At 64.6% G+C, this 21,151-nt stretch overlaps 3 protein-coding genes across 5 annotated transcripts; 1 reads left to right on the top strand and 2 right to left on the bottom strand.

Annotated features, from left to right (window-relative positions):
* The first annotated feature begins 19 nt into the window (after positions 1 to 19).
* Positions 20 to 7,076, top strand: TUBG1 (tubulin gamma 1). The gene is made up of 11 exons (XM_048316532.1): positions 20 to 155; positions 382 to 494; positions 1,032 to 1,199; positions 1,456 to 1,524; positions 2,344 to 2,423; positions 3,011 to 3,137; positions 3,855 to 3,941; positions 4,162 to 4,311; positions 5,537 to 5,689; positions 5,975 to 6,136; positions 6,365 to 7,076. Exons 1-11 carry the CDS (start codon positions 107 to 109, stop codon positions 6,560 to 6,562), a joined length of 1,356 nt encoding a protein of 451 aa, XP_048172489.1. The 5' UTR covers positions 20 to 106; the 3' UTR covers positions 6,563 to 7,076.
* Positions 7,077 to 7,948: 872 nt separating this feature from the next.
* Positions 7,949 to 15,018, bottom strand: PLEKHH3 (pleckstrin homology, MyTH4 and FERM domain containing H3). 3 transcript variants are annotated; one of them, XM_048316528.1, is made up of 13 exons: positions 14,773 to 15,017; positions 12,764 to 12,819; positions 12,011 to 12,099; positions 11,685 to 11,879; positions 11,348 to 11,505; positions 11,066 to 11,189; positions 10,571 to 10,868; positions 10,267 to 10,474; positions 9,900 to 10,036; positions 9,658 to 9,778; positions 9,135 to 9,584; positions 8,871 to 9,062; positions 7,949 to 8,789 (listed from the first exon to the last, which is right to left on the bottom strand). In XM_048316528.1, exons 1-13 carry the CDS (start codon positions 14,923 to 14,925, stop codon positions 8,607 to 8,609), a joined length of 2,364 nt encoding a protein of 787 aa, XP_048172485.1. In that variant the 5' UTR covers positions 14,926 to 15,017; the 3' UTR covers positions 7,949 to 8,606. The 3 variants fall into 3 exon arrangements, with proteins under 3 accessions (XP_048172485.1, XP_048172474.1, XP_048172484.1); XM_048316517.1 differs by having other exon boundaries at positions 8,871 to 9,584; positions 14,773 to 15,018; XM_048316527.1 differs by having other exon boundaries at positions 8,871 to 9,584; positions 9,909 to 10,036; positions 14,773 to 15,018.
* A 1,736-nt stretch (positions 15,019 to 16,754) lies between these two features.
* CCR10 (C-C motif chemokine receptor 10) lies at positions 16,755 to 19,307 on the bottom strand. The gene is made up of 2 exons (XM_048323322.1): positions 19,243 to 19,307; positions 16,755 to 18,234 (listed from the first exon to the last, which is right to left on the bottom strand). The coding sequence occupies exons 1-2, from the start codon at positions 19,252 to 19,254 to the stop codon at positions 17,152 to 17,154; spliced, it is 1,095 nt and encodes a 364-aa protein (XP_048179279.1). The 5' UTR covers positions 19,255 to 19,307; the 3' UTR covers positions 16,755 to 17,151.
* Positions 19,308 to 21,151: the final 1,844 nt, after the last annotated feature.

Below are 21,151 nucleotides of genomic sequence, written 5' to 3'. Positions count from 1 at the left end.
CCCCGGAAGTGAGCAGTGCGCAGGCGCGCTGCCGTTGGCGCCGGCGGGAGACGCGGCGGTACCGGAGTCGGGCGGGGCGGCGGAGCGGAGCGGAGCCTCGGCCGCGATGCCGCGGGAGATCATCACCCTGCAGCTGGGCCAGTGCGGCAACCAGAGTGAGCGCGCCACGCCCCGTGGCGGGCCCGGAGGAGCGTGCACCGGGCGGGGTCGGGATGCTGGGGGGGGGGGGGGGGCTAGTTAGCGGGGCCTGGCGGGACGGACAGGGCGGGGCTTCAGGCGAGTGGGGCGGGGCCTGTGGACCGGGGCGCTCCGGGCCCTGCCCCCGTCCCGGTTGCGGCCCCGGTCCCGCTGCCCGGCCCGTCTGACCGCGCCTTCCCGCAGTCGGGTTCGAGTTCTGGAAGCAGCTCTGCGCCGAGCACGGCATCAGCCCCGAGGGCATCGTGGAAGAGTTCGCCACTGAGGGCACCGACCGCAAGGACGTCTTCTTTTACCAGGTACCGGCGGCCCCAGGCCGTGGAGCGGGCACACCGCGCTAGGTGTGCTTCCCTAGTCCCTGCGGGGCTCCGTGCCCGGGCAGGTGCAGCCGGGCTGTGTGTGCCCATGCAGCCCTCCCCACAGCCCTCCCCACAGCCCCCGCAGGCGCAGCGACGGCTGGTCGGGCGCTGACCGTGCAGACGGGAGCCGAGGCTCAGCCCGGGCTCCTGCTTATAGCCTGCTCCGGGCTCCCGCCTGCGCTCCCGGTCTGTTAGTGGAGCGTTGTGGAGGCGGAGCAGAGGCACGCGGCTGTGGCTGCCATAGATAGTGTCTTATGTAAGCACGAAGAGTCCCCTGCTCCCACGCTGGGAGTGCTCTGGGGCACAGAGATGCTGCACTGAGGCTGGGCTGCACAGGACCAGCCTGTCTCCCTCCCTCCTTCCCCTCAACAGCCTGGCCATGTGGGGCTCACCTGCAGCCAGGGGGTAGCTCACGCTCTTGCAGTGGAAGTGGCACCGAGCTGCAGCAGCATCGAGATCCTCTTGCTCTCGTTGTAGGCAGATGATGAGCACTACATCCCCCGGGCTGTGCTGCTGGACCTGGAGCCCCGCGTCATCCACTCCATCCTCAACTCCCCTTATGCCAACCTTTACAACCCAGAAAACATCTACCTGTCCGAGCACGGAGGGGGAGCTGGGAACAACTGGGCCAGTGGCTTCTCGCAGGTACCAGCTCTAGTGCTGCTGGGTGAGACACAGGGCAGCTCATCAGGCCTGGGGCTTTGTCCTGTCTCCCTCATGTCAGCTCAGTCCCAGTGTCTGAAGAACACCTCGTCACTGGCAGGGACTGATGCTGGGTGCCCTGTGGCACCCTGGGCACAGGACCAAACTGCCAGTCTGGCTTGACTTCACACTGAGCTTGAGCAGCTCTTCTGTGTGTTCTGTTGGAAAGGAACAAAACCAGTCCTGATCTCTCTTGCAGGGAGAAAAGATTCATGAAGATATTTTTGACATAATAGACAGAGAGGCTGATGGGAGTGACAGTTTGGAAGTAAGTAAACAAGGGATTTGGATCTGGTGGCTCTGCCTGGTGTTTTCCCAGCCAGGTTGCTCTTTGTAATGTTGAGCTCAGCACTGTAATGGGCACAGACTTGCTCAGTGTGCTTGTGGGACTGAGCACAGAACATGTAGAGAGGGGATCTAGGGACAGGAGGTCTGTCTATCCCCACTCCACCTGCCAGCCTGCCCCAGAAGTTCTTTCACTGTTTGCTTGTGGGGCATTTTTCTTTACACTGTCCATGTGAACCTGTACCCTGTGTGCAGACAGACAGGGCTGCCGGGTGTTGATGTCAGGCTGTCACGTGGCAGCAGCAGAAGGGAGAACGTCACCAAAACAAGCTGGCAGGAGATTCAAGCGCCTGTTGTGGGAGCTGAGCAGGTGGGAGCTGCCCTGGTGTCAGACAGTGGGAGCTTGGGAGCTCAGTGACTCCCCTAGAAGGAGGGAGGGGTGTGGAGGACCCAGGAAAGGGCTGAGAATGTGCACCTCCATTTCCTGTGATGGACTGGACCCTGGAGGTGACATTGGAGCTATTCCAAATCCTTTTCTGGATGGGAGGAATCCTGAATGTTCCCGAGCAGCTGTTGCACTTTGCGGGGTGTGCAGAGATGTAGATCCCACTGTGTGGGCAGGCGTGGCCTGCTAGGCCTGGGGGAGCTGGGGTCAGTCTCTGCTGCATCCCTGCTCCCAGCTGACACAGGGAGCTCTGTCCCTGTTTGGCAGGACTCTGCTGGAGGTTATGGAGGTGACACATTGTCTGCCTGCTCTGGGGCTGAGCTTCACCTTCAGCACCTGCCTTCTGCTTCCTTCCAGGGGTTTGTGCTTTGCCACTCCATTGCTGGTGGAACAGGCTCTGGGCTGGGCTCGTACCTCCTGGAGAGACTCAATGACAGGTGAGCACAGCCCTGTCCCCACACCACAGTGCCTGGCCTGGCCTGGGCAGCCTGCCCAGAGCGGGAGCTGGAGAGCGCTGACTCAGAGCCACCACCCCCACCCAAACACTGCCTTGTGCAATCCCTGGCATGCTGCCTGCGGAGGGACGGCTCCTGATATGCCTGGGGACTTCAGAGGCTCTGAAACTGAACTTGTTCTGTCCAAGCTCTGTCTTCCTTCGGCCGTTCTTATCAGGCAGCTGCCTGCGGACACCCTGATAGTTCAGGGGAGGGTGGGAGGCTCTGGCTGAAGGCTGTGGGCTGCCATCCTGGCCTGTTCCAACTTGCATCTTCTTGAAAAGACTTGTGAGCAGCTGCTTAATCAGCCTGTGGATGGCTCAGCCTCCCTGTAGCTCCTCTGGCAGCCGGCTCCTGTGCTGCTGGGGTAGGCATTGCTGGGACACATTCTCTCCCTCCCTGGGAGCCACTCTGGCTGCAGCTCTGGTGACTCACTCTGTCCTGAGCCCTGGAGACTGCTAAGGCAGCTTGTGGAAGGGGAGAGTGCAGCTTGATGGTGTTAACCCTTGAGGTGCTGTACTTCTCACCAGGTATCCCAAGAAACTGGTGGAGACCTACTCAGTGTTCCCAAACCAGGATGAGATGAGCGATGTTGTAGTCCAGCCATACAACTCTCTGCTGACACTGAAGAGGCTGACTCAGAACGCTGACTGTGTGGTAAGAGGCCCATGGTGCAGCCAGCCCCGAGGAGACAGCCCTGTCCCCACAGCTCAGAACTGCAGCCCATCCTGGGGGCAGCACTGTGGCAGCGCCCGTGAGCCCCAGGTGCAGCAATGAGCACGCCTGGAACAGAAGGGCCAAGCAGCTGTGGCCCCAGGGACCCTCATTGGTGCTAACCCCTGCAGAGCTGCCTGGCATTTCTGCCTTGGATCCAGCACATCTTCCCAAGGTAGTGAGGGCTGGCTGTGCTTCCTGTGTGTAGCTGTGCTGCACCCTCTGCCTGCACTCAATCCCTGTGTCATTTGCAGCACCCACAACATCCGCAGCCGGGCAGCACCTTGAACCTGCACCGGGGCCTTCGGTCAGGTCTGACCGAGACGCTGCTCATCCCCCACAGCTGATCCCTGCATGTGGCAGTGGAGGAGCAGTTGCACCAGAGCTGCTGGAACTGACACTGCTGTGCAGCGCTGGCCCAGGGGCAGAGCTCTTTGGGAGAGCACGGGGAGCACAGCCAGGAGGGAGGGAAGAGGTTCCATTGACGGTGTCGGTTACGTGCCACAGATGAGTCAGCTTGTGGTTTCGAGTGTCTGCCACTTGTGCAGAGGGCTCCACTCAGGGCCTGTGCTGGACCACCAGTGCCCTGGGACACATGGCCAGGACTGTCCTTCCTCAGCTGCCTCAGGGGCCCTTCACAGAGCCAGGTTTCTGTTGCAGGTGGTTCTGGACAACACAGCCTTGAATCGGATCGCGACAGACCGGCTGCACATTCAGAACCCGTCGTTCTCGCAGATCAACCAGCTGGTGAGAAGGGCTTCCTTCAGGAGAAGCCAGCATGGGGTTTCCCTGCTGTGTTCAGTTCAGTCTGAACCTGTTTCATGGGCTGGGCTCAGGGGTGGGCAGCCTGGAGCTGTGAGCGAGGCTCCTGTGCCCTTCCAGGCGCCCCAGCTTCCCTTGGCATGTCTGCAGGAGGCAGGTTTTGACACGCTCTGCGACCCTCTGCTGACCGTGCCCTCTCCCCTAGGTCTCCACCATCATGTCTGCCAGCACCACCACGCTCAGGTATCCTGGGTACATGAACAACGACCTCATCGGGCTGATCGCCTCACTGATCCCCACGCCCCGGCTGCACTTCCTCATGACGGGGTACACGCCACTCACCACCGACCAGTCGGTAAGGCAGCCCCAGGCACTCCTTCCCATCCCCAAGGGCAGAGAAGCTGCCACGCTCACCTTGCAGCATCTTTCAGCCCCGTCCCGGCGTGAGCTGTCACTGCATGTCCCAAATCCCAGGCCCATGTGCTCACACCACGTGACGGCTGCGTGTGCAGTGAATCAGATGTGAGCAGGCAGTTGTGCTTGTGCCAGGCTACCTGCTGCATGCATCAGGGCGGCTGTCAAGATCATCGGGGTCAGGACTGGCAAAAGCCACCCTTAGCAGTGATCAGAGCAAGGCCAGGAGAGTGGCCCTGCCACCCCCGTGAGCCATCGGCTTGGGCAATTTGGGTCCAAACACTAGTGCTCATTGTCACTGATGGTGGGTGCCATGTGTCAGCCCCTTCCTGAAGCTCAGTCTGTGCCTGAGAGGGAATTTGCCATCCCTCAGCATTTCAGATGATGCTGCTTGCGTTTGGCTTGACCCTAGCTAGTGCCCCCCAGTTCCCCCATGCCAGTGGGGCAGTTCTGTTTTGGGAGGTGTTCACCTGCACTGGCCCACCACGGTTCAGCAGGAACTAACAGCTGCTCTTCTCCTCTCCCTGTGTGCATTTCCTCAGGATGTTTCTCAGAGAAGCAAATCTGAAAAACTGCTGGCTCTGAAAAGGGTATCCGTGTGTGATCTGTCTTCCAAGGGAGGAGTGTGGGCAGGGCTCAGCCAGTGGCTCAACCAGAGCAGGAGGGGGCTGCCACGTCACCCAGCTGACCCTGGCTGTGGCCCCCCTGGCCAGTAGCAGCTGGGCCAAGCCCCAACAGCACTCGGGGAGGGCAGTGGCCAGGCTGCCCATGGCTCAGAGCTGGGCAAGGCGGGGAGGGGATGCAGTGGGGAACAACCCCTTTGCTGTTGAACCCCCACTGCTCCCTGCCTGGCAGTGGGACAGGACCCATGTTTGACAGCAACATTAAACGGGTCCCTGTCCCTCTGTTCTCAGCTGAGCTTCACCCCCAGCCCCTGCTGTGCTGCAGGGGGGGCCGGACAGCCCCCAGGCTGGAGCCTCCACTCTGTTTCTCGGCCTGGCTGCACCTGTTGTGCGGTGTTGAGATTTTCCTGTCCTGCATGTGGCTTTGCATGTGGCTTCATCCCCGGGGTCAGGGCATCTCTGTCCAGCTGCCCCCTGCTCCTGGCAGCAGGAGAGCAGGGAGCAGCACGCCTGCTCCCTCTGACCCCTGGCTGGCCTGTGCAGGTGGCCAGTGTGAGGAAAACCACAGTCCTGGACGTGATGAGAAGGTTGCTGCAGCCTAAAAACGTGATGGTGTCCACAGGGCGAGACAGGCAGACCAACCACTGCTACATCGCCATCCTCAACATCATCCAGGGGGAGGTGGATCCTACACAGGTGGGTTCCCACGGCTGCTCAGGTACTGATGGCCATGGCATGGCCCAGGGAAGAACATGGTCACTGTCCGTGCAGGGATCCTGGGGTGGAACTATGCAGTGCCTGAGAGCTGGCCTCAGATTGCTCCTGTTTGGGCTCTGACCTCATGGAAAGGCTGCAGTCCTGCTGAAATCCACCTTCCCATGGCTGTGCCTCCTGTGAGGAGCAGCTCCTGGGTCTGCTGCAGCCAAGAGCCAAGCTGTTTGTCCCTCACCCTGCTCCCCCTCACCGTTCTCATCCCACCAGGTTCACAAGAGTCTGCAGCGGATCCGGGAGAGGAAGTTGGCAAACTTCATCCCCTGGGGCCCTGCCAGCATCCAGGTGGCTTTATCCCGCAAGTCCCCTTACCTGCCGTCTGCTCACCGCGTCAGTGGGCTCATGATGGCAAACCACACCAACATCTCCTCGGTGAGTGCCTTCCCTCGCCTTGCCGGGCCCTGCAGCCCCGGACCTCGTGTCTCTTCAGTCTGGGCTTGTCACGAAGCCAGGGCATACCTTGACAGGGATGGGGTGGGTGGCTCCCAGCAGGGCTCAGGGCTGGTCCAGAGTCCCATCAGTCCTGCTGACCAAGGTGCCCTTCTCTTGGGAAGGGTCCCTGGGGAGCTCTGACCCCCCTGACCCTGCGCTGCTCTCCAGCTCTTCGAGCGGACGTGCCGGCAGTATGACAAACTGCGCAAGCGGGAGGCCTTCCTGGAGCAGTTCCGCAAGGAGGACATCTTCAAGGACAACTTCGACGAGCTGGACAACTCCCGGGAGATCGTGCAGCAGCTGATCGATGAGTATCATGCAGCCACACGCCCTGACTACATCTCCTGGGGCACGCAGGAACAGTGAGTGCCCTGCCAGGAGACAGGAAGGTCCCATGGCCACCCCCACGCACGCCGGCAGGGCTCATCTCTGCCGTGCCCACATTTATCACCCCCCAGCGCTGCCTGGCGCGGCAGAGCCCTCATGCCGGCTGCACACTCGCGGTGCTCCCCTGCGGAAGGCCCTCTGCGGGGAGCAGCACTGCGCCTGCAGCTCCTCGGCGGGGGACAGCCCCCAGCCCACTGTGTGCCCTGGCCCAGGACAGGACTGGGGCAGCTGCGCCCTATGCTGGGAGGGAACCTCTGCCAGTGGGAGCAACAGTTGCTGTGAGGAGGAGGAGAGTGACCCTGAGGCTGGGAACAGGCCTGGCCCCCTGAGTTGGGTGCACATGACCCCCGTGGCCAAAGGCTCCGTGTGGCTGAGCTAGTCCTTGCCCTGGGCAGGAGCCTTGTTCCTCCTTGGCCAGATCAGGCCTGGGGCACGGGCTGTATCTATATTTTTGTAGGTTATTTTGCTTTAATAAAGGCTGTTCCTGCACTGATGCTGCCTGCATGACTCCAGATGGAACAGCCAGGCTCCAGGGAAGCCAGCTGCAGAGACTGGGGCTGGTGCTGGCCTTGTCTGGCCGGCCGGCCAGCCCCATTGCACGGGAACGCCGCGACCACTGCTCACCAGCACGTCCTGGGGTGTGCAGGGACAGCTCTGCCCTGGCTGGCAGTGCCATGGGGCCCAGGCAGCACTGGGCAACTGCTGCAGCAGAGCCAGAAATACTGGCAGGACCTGCTGGCACGGCTGACCAGGGCCGGGAGCGGCACCGCCCTGCCCACAGAGCACACGGCACCCACATGGATATTCTGCAGGAGTGAGGCCCCGTGCAGGGATGGGCCATGAAAGGCTGGGGGTGCCCTCAGCACTCAGGATCTGAGGCAGGGGACAGCAACACCAGGGAGGACATGGGCTTGAGGCCGTACAGTGTCAGGGGATATGGACACAGCAGCTCTAGGCCTGACCTGTGGGAGCTGGGCTGGGGAGAAGGGGCAGTGCTGGCGCCATCCCAAGCTCAGGCAGCCCAAGGTGAAAACGAGCATTTTCCTCTTGCTCTTCGGGGCACAAAGCAGGAGACTAAAAATACAGCCACCATGGCAGCATGGGCTCCCATGCCCTCTTTGGCAGCAGCCCCCGTGGCTGAGGCAGTTCCCCCCGCCGGGGCAGCCAGTGCCAGGGGCTGCCGGGGAGCTGGAGCTGCCTGTGCTCTTGGTGAAATGCCAAAGGTCGCCTGGCAATGACCAGAGGGACACGCTGTGCTGCTCCTCCCCGCTGCCTGTCCCAGGCCCCGCTGCCCTTGCTGCTCCAGGGATCTGACTGTCCCAGCCTCCTGCTGTCAACCCACGCTCCAGGACAGGAGGCCCAGCCTTTCCTTTGTGCATTTATTTAGAAAAACAACCAACCAACCCCCCCATCCCAAGACAGAACCAACAAACTCTACAGAGGCAACACTGAGGGGCCAAGCCCCAGCCGTACCAGCTGCTGCTCCACCAGCCACCCCTGTGACATAAGCCTGGCCACAGGGCCACCGCAGAGCCCAGCCACTCATCTAGGAGGAGCCCACGGGTCCCCGGGGCAGCTTGGCCAAAAGCTGCCCGCAGCTTTCCAGAAGGGGTGGGTCCAGAGGACGGACAGACAGATGATGGCACAGCACTACTGCCTGGTACCCTCTGCTCTAGGCAAAGCCCTCGGGGCACGAGCAGAGTGGCCAGGCAACACAAGTGCTGGAGGCAAAGGCACCAGGGTATAGGGGACAGGGTAAGGCCTGGGGGCAGCGTGGGGGGACCGCAGCGGGGCGGCCCCACTGCCCACCAGGGAAAGTGCTGGGAGACGTGGGGCGCGCAGGCGTCTCAAAATAAATTAAGGGAATAGCCAGAAAGGCAATGGCAGTGGGGGGAGCATGACCCCCTGGCCCCCTGCTCTGCGGAGCAGCTGGGGGCCAGCACAGACCTGCCACTTGCTGCTGGGCTGGCTGCCCTCTCACGCTAGCCATCAGAGCACCTGCATGGCCACACCAGCTGCTGGGCTAGCTGTGGGAGGAACCCACTGGTGGCTGGTGCTGCCAGGGCCCGGCCCCAGGGCAGAGCCCCTGCGGCAGCACAGTGGGCTCCGAGGTGGGGGGACTGGTGGGAGGCTCCTGGGGCCGGGGCAGCCGCTGGGCACCCGCAGAGGCGAGGTACGTGTTGAGGAGCTGGGCGATCTCATCCACCTGCAGGTAGAGGGGGCATAAGGGGTCAGTCCGGGGCACCTTTGCTGAGAGGGGGAGGGTGGAGGGACGGTAGCCCCTTACCTGGGAGGTCTCAAAGAGCAGGTCTCGATCCTCCACAGAGAGGCGGAAGGTGCTGCTGTCAGAGGCACCGAAGGAGGAGATGCGGCCATAGCAGAAGCTGTCCAAGGGCTCGGGCTCTCCCGGCTTGTAGAGCGAGACGGCCTTGGCCCCGATGCCCAGCCACAGGCGCTGGGGCCCAGAGCCCACCGGGCTCTGCGAGGAGAGGGGTGTCAGGGTTGCCCACTGCCAGGGCTGCCCCTGCCCCACGCCCAGCCGGGGCCTCACCGCATGCAGGTCGACATCGAAGAGTGTGGAGCCGAAGCCAGGCCACTCCCGCACCAAAGCCACGTAGGCGGCCATGGCCTCGGGCCGGCCCATGCCCTGCAGCAGCTTCCACTTCTCCACAATGGCAGCCATGGTGCTGGCCCCCTCCTCACGCAGGCGGCCCCGCAGGCGCTGGTCCCGCTCCGCCCGTTGCTTGGCCAGCGCCTGACCCCAGAGCCCGCTGGCCAGCAGCCCTGCGCGCAGCCGGGCCCCCCGGCACTTGCTGGGGGGCCGGTGGGGCGGGGGCGGCAACCGGGCATGCAGCACGTGGGGCGGGAAGAGCTCCTCCAGGCGCGGGAAGGGTGCGTGGGTGGAGAAGTCACTGTTGAGACTCTGCAGGCGCAGGGCCGCCAGTGTCTGCAGCGTCTCCTCTGAGGTGGGCACGTAGCCCCGCAGCACCATCTCGTGCGCCTGTGAGAGAGCAGGGTGAGCCGGCACGGCATGGCCACCACGGCACAGCACAGCACCCCAGTGTGCCGCTCACCTGCTCAAAGAGGAGGGCAAACTCCAGGCTGTCCCGTGGGACGTTGTCCGTGTCCAGGAAGCCGTAGTGCTTGAAGCAGAGCCGGCACGGTGGGTCTTGCTCCCGGTCCTCTCCAGCCAGGCTGCAACAGACAGGACCGGCTCCATCAGCTTGTGGACATGCCCCACATTGTGTGTCCCCCCCCCCCCACCCGTGGCTCCCCCAGCCCCTCTCCTCCATAGGCAGCAGAATAGGACATTTACTTTTCAAACCTGGTGAGGACATCAGCCAGCAGTGTGGCACTGCCCACTGGCTGCTCCCGTCGCCGGGACTGCTCGTAGAGCGCAAAGAGGTTGGGGCTCTGGGACAGCCCCAGGCGTGACACAAGCTCCTGGGCCACCTGGGCGAGACAAAGGCAACCGATGGTGACCACGTGTCCCTGGCCACGGCACTCAGGGCTGCAAAGGGACACAGACAGGTCATGGTGGGCAAAGGCAGACAGCCCCTGGCCCCTCTCCACCATGGCTCAGCTAGGAGAGACCCTGCTCACCTGCTGTGGCACACTGCCCACCCAGCCCTCAGCGCCAAAATGTCCCCAGCCCCCTGCCTGGCACAGCTGTAACCCCTCACCTCCTCGGCTGTGGTGTGGGAACTGATGGCCACACTGCAGGCGGGCGCCCCAGGGCAGTGCACTGTGCAGATCATCTCTTGCCGCTGCATCAGCACCAGGATCTCCTCCAGAGAGGGCACGCACTCCCTCCCCTTCGTCTTTCCCAGCGCCTCCCGGATGAAGCAGGCGTACTTGGCCATCTCTGAGGCAGGGAAACGGTTCTCTGTCCTGCAAGAAATGCCAGGAGGGTGAGGGTGGCACTGATCTGAGAGGCACCAGGCACCTGGCGAGCTCCCTGATGGCAGCTGGCACCCTGGCACTCACCTGTCCAGGTGGAAGCGCAGGAAGCGCAGGACAGGCGGGGAGGGCAGGAAGGTGCAGCTCATGCAGGTGAGGAGCTGCCAGTAGTGCAGGTCGCCCTGCCCGCCCGGCGCCGGCGGCTCCGTAGTCTGCTTCACCAGCTGGCAGTAGATCTCATCCACCAGCGGCGGCAGGTCCAGGCAGGTCTGCAGGACACCCTGCATCAGCGGCACTGGGTCCCGCTCTGACTCCAGCTGCTGCAGCGAGTTGAAGAGCTTCACAGCCTCGTCGCGCAGCGTGGTGTAGCTGCGGGGGCCAGGGGCTGTGGGATGGGATGAGGGTTAACAGCCCCGTGGTCCTCCCCAGGACCCCCAGCCAGCAGCTGGGCACTGTCCTCACACCCAGAGCCAGCCAGGCCCCAGTCCAGTGCCTGCCTGCCCCGCAGAGCAGCCAGCCCAGCCATCGGTGCCACCAGCCTGGAGTGTAGGACCCAGCTCCGTGCCCCCCACCGCCCCTCACCGCTTTGGTCCAGGCTGCCATAGGGGAAGGGCAGCAGGGGAGCGTAGAGGGGGCCACTGGTGTAGCGCAGGATGGGGTTGCAGCGATAGATCTGCTTCAGAACCTCAGGGCTGTCTCTGTGCTCCTGTGGGGGCAAAGCAATGGCAGCAGCTGCAGAGGGCTCACCTGGCTGAGTGCCTGGCACAGACCCCCACCGCCACCCTGGGGCATGCAAGGCCCCAAACATTCATCCCAGTGCTGCCAACGGCTGCAGCCATGGGCAGCCCGGTGCCATGGGCTCACCTCCACATCACGAATGAGCAGCTGGGTGGGCGTTTGGACAGGCGCTTTGCTGTCAATGACCTTCTGCACGGCGCACACCCAGCGCACAGCCTCGTTCAGGTGCTCCGTGTACAGGCGGTAGCAATGCTTCCTGCCAAACACCGTCACACTCCAGTAGCCTGCGAGGGACAGACTCACTCACCCCCTGTCCACCAGCATCCCAGCCAGGCCAGCTCAGCGCCCCAGGGCTCAGCACAGCCTCTCCTCTGGGCAAAAGGGGCCCTAAGGGCTGGGAGGGTAACACAGGGCACAAGGGGCTGGGAAGATGTGGCCCAGCCAAGGGGTGTGGGCACCTCACCAGTCTCCTTGTAGAGCTGCTTGTCTGGCCAGAGCACAGAGCAGAGGCTGGTGAGCACAAGGGAGCCCAGCCTCCTGGCCCCCTTCTCGTTGCTGCTGTAGTAGTCCAGGGAGTCAGGTGTTAGCACAAACCAGTACTTCCGAGGACGGATCCAGGGGGTCTTCATGCAGCCCCGCATCTCCCGCTGCAGCCAGCCTGGAAAGGGGAACCCTCAGCCCCACTGACGGCACCACCCGCCCCATGGGCTTCTCGGCACAGGGAAGGGTCTGTGCAGGTCTGACCGTCCCTCTGGGATGGGATCAGCCACAGCTGGGGCACAATCCCACCTTTCACAAGAGCATCAGGGTCATCCTCCACTGGCCCTGGGCCCTTCTCCACGATGAGGCTGCGCATCTCCTCCGCAACAAGCAGGGACCTGAGGACAACACGGGGCTGAGCTCAGCTGCCCGTGGGTGTCTCCCACAGCCCCTGAGCAGGGAGCTGGCCTCGGGGCTGGGGTGAGCTAGGTCCCAAGGGGCTCTGGGCACCCCACAGCCCTGCGGTGGGAACACGGCAGAGTCACTGGGTGCAAATGACCCCGGCTAAAAATAAGCTGTTTGCAGTCTTGGCCCTGCCAAGGAATTCGGAAAATGAACAACCAGGAAGGAATGTTGGCAGCAGCGTCAGTACTGCGAGTACAGGGAGCGAGCAGGCCCCCGTGCCCCAGCACCCTGTCTTCCTCAGCACTGACCGCTGCAGGGCACAGCCTCTGCTGATGGACACAGCCTGGCAGAACCTCCTGGTACAGGAGGAGTCATGCACAGCCCCATCAGCTAAGCCTGCAGCAGTCAAGCTATCTGGCATGGCAGAGGGATGGAGACATGCCTGAGGATGCGCCAGGCATGGGGACAAGCAGAGCAGTCCCGGCTCTGCCACTCCCTGCTCTACCCGACAGAGCAGCACAGCCTGGTGCTAGCTCTGTGTGCAGGACAGTTCGGCACATGCCAGCACCAGGGCAACCTCCCACAACATGCCAGTCCCCAGCTTCTACAGCACCACACAAGGGACACAACGCAAACCGGAGGCAGCAGATCACTCACCGCTCTGAGCCGCTGCTGCTGCGGGTGGGCTGGCTCAGGCTCACCTCCAGGGATCCCTAGGGAGGAAGGAGACATCTCAGCCCCACAATCATTAGCTGGCACCCTCGCCATCACCCCATTACTGTATGCCTCCTCGTCAACCCAGCTCTGGGCCCAGAGAGACAGGCTCCCATCCTGCTGCCATGGGGCAGAAGAGCCCTGGCACCCGCAAGGCCACGGCAGGAGCCAGGGCTGCAGCTGGGGCACCCCGGGTGCGGGGGCAGCCGGCGGGAGCGCTGGCCATGTGTCCTCAGCTGACCCGGCTGGCTGAATACCGTGCAGAATTGCACAAGGTCAGTGCTGAGTAATACGCTTACGGCACAAAGTCCCATTGTAATGGGGCCGCTGACTTCCTGCCCGCGGCGGTGGGACGCAGCACTGGGAAGTCCCTGGCCCTGCAGTAGGACAGGGTCAGTTCCTCCTCACGCAGCACAACTTGACATGGACAGTGCTGCTCACGTGATAACCCTGGCACACATGCTGGGACACGAGGCAGAGCCCAGGCACAGGCAGGCACCGGGTCGGGCAGGGCGCCCAGCAGAGTGGGGTGCGGGGACATGGAAGCACCGGCAATGCTGTCCTGGGAGATGCACGGCAGCTCCTGCCAGCTGCAGCCCAACAGGGCAGCCAGAGGCACGACAGGCCAGAGCACGCAACGCCAAGAAAAAGAGACAGATGCTAAAAATAGTGACAGGGAGGGGGGAGCCGCTGCAGGTATGGTTGTGCTGTGGGGCAGGGCCGGGCACCACTGACCTGTGGCATTAAGGGCACCTGTCACATAGTGCTGATACCCGTGCACAGGGCCAGCACCTCCAGACACTGTCCCACTGCCCAGACTGGGGAGGGCCTCACATGCTCCTCAGGGCTGTAGGCATGGAGGCAGTGCCCAGTTTCTCATGGGCAGTCCAGAGGAGGCAGCGGTGGCAGCCGGCTCCTTCTCAGGGATATAAATAAACAGGAGAGGAGCTGTGGTGGCAGGGCCAGGGTAGCTGCTCCCATGTTCCCACGAAGGGGTAGTCGACGCTGTGGGTTTCCAAGGACCCCCCTGGCCACAGCAAAAGGCTCTCAGGGGAGCTGGCGTCACCAGCCGCCCACGCCAGCCCGGAGCCAGTGTGGCCCACGGGATGCGGGAAGCCCAAAGACGGTTCCTGACATAATTGTGCCCTTGGCACTGCCACCAATTCCCAGAGGGCCCAGCTCCAGCCCTGTCACTGTCCCCACTTCCCACCGTCCCAGGGGGCTGGCACTGCTGGGAAAGGGGACCTGATGCTACGGGATTGACAGCGTAGGGGGCTCAGGTTGCCTCCAGCCCTGCGCAGCCAGGGCCGTGCTGCAGCCCCCACAGTGGGCAGGGGAGAGGGGCCACAGCAAGCGGGACCAGGCTGTCACCACCCACTGAGTCCGGGCTGGGACTCGGCCCCACGGCCCTCGGTGCCGGAGACCGCCGGGACAGCCAGGAGGCCCCCGGGAGCCGGGGTTCCCCCCGCACCCCGCGCTATCAGCCGTCGCAAAAGCAGCCCGGCCAGAGGAAGCACCGGTTTCCGCCACTCCGTTTCCCTCCAGAGAGGAAGCAGCCGGAGAGGGGAGATCCAGGCCCGCTCTCCGCGCCCGGCACGTGCTCCCGGGACAGTCCCGGCCCGCTCCGGCGGGGCAGTCCGGGGCCCCTCCGCGCACCGGGCCGCCGCGGGTCCGGCACGGTAGCCCCGCGGCCCCTGTCCTAAGGAGCGGGCAGCGCGGGCCGAAGCAGGCAGGAGCAGGCAGAGCCCGGCTCCGGCTGCACCCAGCCGGCAGCGGCTCCCGCGACGGCCGGCCCTGCCCCGCGGGCCCGGGACCTCCGCACCCGCCCGGAGGCTTCCCTGAGCTGCAGCTCTCCCGCACCCGCCGGAACGACCCACCCCGGAGCGGGACCGCCCGGGCAGCGGCGTCTGTGCTCGTCCCGGTGGCTGTCCCAGAGCCGGTGCCGGCCCCACCTGGTCTCCCTGGGCGCGGAGCTCGAAGGACGCCTCCTCCTCCTCTTCGGCCTCGCCGTCCGCTTCCCGCTCCGCCTCGCCGTAGTCCCGCCGCAGCAGCGTGAAGCCCCGTCGACAGCACAGCAACCACCACAGCCCGCCCGGGAACGGCATCGCCCCGCCGACACCGACGGGACGGCACCGGGACGCGACGGGACCGGCCCGCCGCCCAGCCCCGCGCACCGGCCGCCGGCCCCGACGCCGCCCCGGGCGGGCCGGGCTGCGCGTCACCGGCCGCCGCCAATCGCCGCGCGCGGCCCGGGGCGGAGCTCCTGCCCGGGGCGGCGGGGCCGCCGCTGCGTCAGCTGCGGGGCGGGGGAAGCGCGGGGCCGGGCTGCGGTAGGGCCGGTGCTCCCGGAGCCGCCGCGGTACCTGGGGTGCACCGGGTACGCCCGGCACCTGACGGGGCACCGTCACTGAGCAGTGCCCGCACCCGGTGTGGGCACCGACACCGGGCACGGGCCCCTGCCCTGCCCCGCGGCACCCGCATCATGTGCTGCCCTGGCTCCTGCGTGCGGCAACGCTGGCGCCCGTCCCAGCATGGCGACTCGGCCCGGTGCGGTGCCAAGTGTGTTCCAGCGGGCAGCTTCATGGGCTCTGTGCTTGGGCAGGAGGGCACCGTGGGCAGGAGGACACCGTGGGCAGGAGGACACCATGCCCGGGCAGGCCTGTCCTGCAGGCCCTCATAGCGCTTTTCCCCAAAGGAGCTGGTGAAGGGCGTTCGTGGTGTGGTCACACCCGCTGCCACAACTATGTGGCTCAGCTCAGCCCCGGGCTCTGCCCAGTGGCAGAGGGTCTGCGACACCCTCGAGCCGTGGGTGCCGCGGCAGCGTCCAGGCCCTGGCCCCACTCCGGAAGCCCCAGGAGTTAAGGCTCTGCCTTTGCTACAGCTGTTGGGTCACCGCTGTCCCTGGGAGCCTGGGTGCTGGGATGCGCAGGCAGGAAGCTCCGGCTGCCAGTTCCCCTCCCACGCAGCCTGCTCCGGATTGTGCCTGGGGCTGAGCCGCCGGTGTGGGGCCGGCTGTGCAGCCAGGGCAGTCACGGGCATCGAGCAGAGCCGACCAGCTATAGGGGCAGTGGAGGACTGGAGCGGGACCACCCGAGACCACAGGCTGGGTGGGCAGCGGGGGCAGCTGTGCTGTCTGGCCAAGAACTGCGCGAATCTGGCCCTTGATCCTCACTGAGGGCTGCGAGGGACAGAGACCCATCACCGTGCCTCTGCGGCTGCTGAGTCAGCAATAACCTGTTTCTGGCCCAGCAGTAGGTGAATGTTCTGGAATGGCTTCTTCCAGTCGAGCCCTGGGCTAATCCCCAGCAGAGCAGGGGTGAACGGGAAGTAGCCTCCAGCCCCGGCAGGACCGGGAGGTGCTTCTCTGCATGCCCAGCTCCACTGGGAGACTCCATGACCAGCTGCACCACAGTCAAGCCCAATCCTGTTCCCGGCACTGTGCAGCGCTTTAGCCAGGCCTGGTGAGTGGGACACCGCACGGCCCCGGCGCTGCGGGCCCGTGGCACCGTGTGGCAGCCCGCGGGACATGTGTCGGTCGCCATGTCCCAGCCCGTGGTCATGTGTCGGTCGCCACGTGTCCGGGCCGGGCCAGCCCCAGCGCAGCACCCTGGTGCCGGGGAGCCTGCGGGCCGGGATGTGCCGTGGCAGAGGAGCTCGTGGGAGGAGTAAGAAGGGGAGAGAAACGTCCCTCTGCCCCCGCCCTACGGGGAAGGACCCAAGGAGGGTTTTTCCGGAGCGTCTCTGCTGTCCCCAGTCCGGGAGCTCCCTGTCCCTCCAGCGGCGGGGACGAGCAGAGGGCGGCCAGGAAGCGCGAGGTTCTGCTGCCTCCTGCAGGCATCGCCCGCCAGCGCCGGTGGCCAAGGAGCCGCCCCCGGCCCCACAAACCCCCCGGGGCAGCGCCGCCCAGGACGGAGACTGCTCTCGCCCACCGGGACTCGTTCGGGGTTTATTGTGAGAATAGGAACCAGCTGCCTGTTGCACCCACCGACCCGGCTCACCGGCACCGCACGGATCCCCAGAGCACGCGTAACTTTGCACGCCCCGCGACGCGCGTGACATTGCAGGGTTCCCCTGCGACACGCGTGACATTGCGAGAACCCCAGCCCGGCAGATCGCCGGGCAGTGAAGGCACTCGCAGGGCAAGCAGGCGCTGTGGGGCTGCTCTTCCCTCTGCCCAGGCGTGTGCAGGCGCCGTGCGGATTGTCTGGTGCTGCCCGTGCCCAGCTGCTCACTGGGGCAGGTCCATGCACGGATGGGGCTGTCCCCGGGGAGTCGCGGAGGGACCGAACCCCAGGGCGCAGGTCCCTGCCCCGGCCGCGGGCACTGTGCTCCTACATCACGTCCATGCAGCTGGAGAGCGATGTCCGCCGGCGGGGACTGGGGCAGCCGGGGCAGCGCGGGTCGAGGGACCCCACGCAGCCGGCGTCGCTGGCGAGCAGCCACAGCTCCCGGCGGAAGCGCTGGCCGAGGAAGGCGTAGAGCAGGGGGTTGAGGCAGCAGCGCAGGTACGCCAGCCCGCCGGTGACCAGCAGTGCCAGGTCCTTGCGGCGGCTCTGGGCGCAGCTCATCTCCCAGCTGGCCAGCAGCTCGGCCGCGTCCAGCAGCACCATCAGGCTGTGGGGCAGCTGCAGGGCCACAAACACCAGCACGAGGGCCAGCAGCACTCGCAGCGCCCGGTGGGGCTGGGCACCGCGGGCCGCCAGCAGTGTCCGTGCCACAGCTGCGTAGCAGCTTGCCATCACCAGGAAGGGCACCGCGAAGCCAAGCACCACCTGCACCAGGTTGGTGGCCCCCCGTGCTGCCCGTGAGACCACACGGGGGAAGACGACACGACAGAGCCAGAGATCCTGGTGCTGCTCTGCCTGGCTGTAGATGAACTGGGGCAGTGCTAGCAGCATGGCCAGCAGCCAGGCCAGCCCCGCCGTCAGCCAACCGTGGCGGCGAGCTCGTGGGCGCAGGCGGCAGGCAGCCGGCACCTGCACGATGGCCACATAGCGATCCACGCTGATGCAGGTGAGGAGGAGGAAGCCGCTGTAGAAATTGAGGGCGTAGAGGCCCTGCACCACCTTGCAGGCGGCTGTGCCTGGGGACCAGCCCTGCAGCGTGTCAGTGATGGCGAAGGGCAGCGTCAGGAGCAGCAGGAGGTCGGATAGGGCGAGGTGCAGGAGGCAGACATCGGTGACACTGTGTGCCTGGCGGTAGCGGGTGTGCGTGAGCAGCACCAGCCCATTCCCCACTGTGCCCAGCAGTGAGAGCAGCAGATACACTGCAGGCTGGAAGGTGCGGGCGAAACCCTGTACTGCCTGCTTCTCACAGAGCTCAGGCAACATGCCAGCCTCGCCCGAGTACCCATCCTCCCAGGGGTAGAAGTCAGTGGTGGCCATCAGCTCTGTTGAGATGGGGCTGGGGGTCACCTGTGCAGAGGGAGGCTGAGTGAGAACGGCTTAGCAGTGGTGGCCTAGCCACGGGATGCAGAACCACACCCAGGGCAGCCCTTCTCCACCCAGCCCCGCCTCTGGGAGCCCGCGTGTGCCGCAGCCACCGATCCCTGTCCCCACGTGCGGGGTTGTTTCCAACTCACACCCATCCCGCAGCAGCGGGATGTTAACTGTGCTCAGTCATTGCAAGAGTGACCACACACTTCCCGTGCAGCCGCCTGCAATGCAGAGCTGGTGGAGGGACATGACCCCAGTCACGGCGTCCCTAGCACAGCACCGTGTCCCACGAACTAACCCTGCACCTGCCAGCGGAGCTGCTCTGGGGCTCAGCACCCAGCCTACGGCCCCAGCCGCCCTGGGCAATCGAGTTTTGGGTCTCCGCACCAGCATCCCCGGGTGCCCAAAGCACCCACACACCCATGCACCACCCTGGGGACGCCAGTATGGGTACAGCCTTGCACTGCCTGGTCCTGCTCCCAGATAGGAAAGTCCTGGGACATCCTGCTGCCTCACACAGGTTGCAGGCAGCTGAGCACAGTGCTCCCACCTCCCAGCTGCTCAGCCCTGCTCTGGGACAGCAGGACAGTGCTGCAGCCTAGTACTGCTCAGTCAGGACCCCACTGCCCTGGAGACCAGGATCTGACATGCTCTGACTCAGAGCAGCTTCACAACAGCAATTTCACTCTGGCCCCTGTCAGCAAGCCCAGACAATTGGGCCTGAGACCCCCAGGTGCTCCGGGGCCACAGGTGGGATCAGAACCCAGTGCCACGGCAGGTTGACTCTCCAGCAGTTCCTCTAGCCCCTTTCCTGCTCCGGCCCCCAGGGCCCTGGACCACCAGGCACTGCTCTGATTCCCCAGGGTTTTGGCCTTTCAGCCCAAACCCACAGAGCTCACAAGAAAACAACCTAAAAAGCTAAGAAAAGCCAGTGATGGAGGGTCCTGCCTGGCTCCCAGCAAACCCCTCACCCTGCAGCCCCCTCACCTGCTCCGTCATTGCACAGCAGAGCCTTTCCCCTGGCTGGTGGATCTGAAGCTGTTGGTGTCTCAATGCTGTTACTTGTGGTTTGACCACGTGCTGCTCCTGATACTGAAAACGGTGCAGAGCACAGGCCCAGCCCTGGGGAGGAAGGCAAGGTGGCAGGTGCGACCCCACTTTGGAGCCTGTCCTGAATCTTTTATTTGGTCCATCTTTTACATCTGCATGCTGGGGACAGAAATAGCAGCTCTGCTCAGTCTCTGTCATGCGGGTGTGCAGGCCAAACCCAGGAGCATCCAGCCAGCGGAGCAGAGTCTGGCGAGGGCATCCAGCACATGCAGGAAACCCCAGCCCTCTCCAGGGCTACTGTTGGCTCCTGAAGGACCAGAGGGAATGGGGCCAAGGAATGGAGTAGGGGCTGCTGTGGGCTGGCACTGAGCTGGGCACAGGCAGGATGCAGAGCCCTGTTTGGTCTAGGATTGTCTTTTCCTGATGGCAGACATGGTGGTTCCAGAAGTTGGGGTGGCTGCTGGTGCAGGGCATACCCCTCACCCAGGGGCCCCAACCCGGCGCTGCATCCCCACAGTGCTGGGCACGCGTGTTGCTGGTTGTTGACAACAAAATTCCCAGCTTCTCACTAAGAAGCAGATTAGTTCCTGTGGGGCAGAGGCCCCACTTTCCTCTCTCCAGGGGAGAGAAAATTGATCCCTAGCTTTAACGGGCTCCTGGCCATAATCCCTCAATCCCCCTTTCTCCCGGCTACAGCTGTCTTTGCCGTGGCTTATCTCAGCTCTGCCCTCGGCCCTCCTGCTGCCTCCAGACGGGGACAGGATCCTGGGTGCTCGCTGTGGGGCTGTGGGGCTGCTGCACCCTGGATGAAGAACAGTGGGACAGATGCCCCCCAGCCTCCACGGAGTCCCCAGGGTTCTTAGCTGGAGGGTCTCTTCCCCTTCTCCTGGTCTTTCTGCAGTGCAGGGATGCTAGCTGCAGATCTCTGCCCTGTGCTGGCTCTGGGGGTGCCTTCCTGCACCCTGCATCCTGGGGGAAGGGGAGGGAGGAGGGTTCTGGGGCCAATGCTGGCCCTACAGCCAGCTGTGGGTGCAGAGCAGGGACTCTGCATGTCCCCTTTGGGACTGTCACAGATCTGACCCCACACAGGCTCAGGACGTGCGGCTGTGGCCAGAGCAGGCAGCACCCCCGGGGTGTCAGGATACGGTCAGGTGGGCTGTGCCTCTCCTGGGGATGGACCTGCAGGCACTGCCAGGATCTGGGGGACAGGAGGGCGGGTGCCAATGTCCTCAGCATGTGGTTCCAGCTCCTGGTAGCAGAACTCCTGGTGCACTGCCAGGCGTCCCTGCCACACCTGGGGCTTTCTGTTCGCTCTTTCACTCCCCAGCCGCGGTCTGGGCTCTGCCTGGGCAGGGAGCAGGTTTAGCACCGGCTGCCTGCAGTGACGGCTGTGCTGCCCTGCCCGCGGCAGCCAGGCCCGGCACGGGTCTAGAGCCACCGGTGTGGAGCTGCCTGCACCGGGCACAGCCTGGCCGGGCTCCTGCTCTTCGCTTGGAGCCAGCCTGGACCGAGCAGCTGCTGGGGCATCCCCGTCTCTCGGGACTGCTCGAGGCCCCTGGGAGAGCAGGTCTCCTGCTCTTGCAGAGCCAGGGGACAAGGGGCATCGCGGGTCTGTAGGTGTATGTAGGGCACGCAGGCGCTAGCCCCCCAAGCCCCTCTGTGGGCATCTGGGGGTGGCTGAGAACAGATATAAGCTAAATCCCTTCTTCTGCACCACTGGAGAGAGCAGCAACCCCGAGACCCGCAGGCCTTAATCCACGGCTTGATTACAAACCGCCGCCACATCTGCTGCGGGGGGGCTGCGGGCACCGCTCCGACCCTCCCTGCACGGGGGCTGCAGAGCGGC

The sequence above is a fragment of the Corvus hawaiiensis genome, chromosome 1, assembly GCF_020740725.1.
Source record: "Corvus hawaiiensis isolate bCorHaw1 chromosome 1, bCorHaw1.pri.cur, whole genome shotgun sequence".
In the NCBI taxonomy this organism is placed as follows: Eukaryota; Metazoa; Chordata; class Aves; order Passeriformes; family Corvidae; genus Corvus; species Corvus hawaiiensis.
This window is presented reverse-complemented; position numbering and strand designations above follow the sequence as displayed.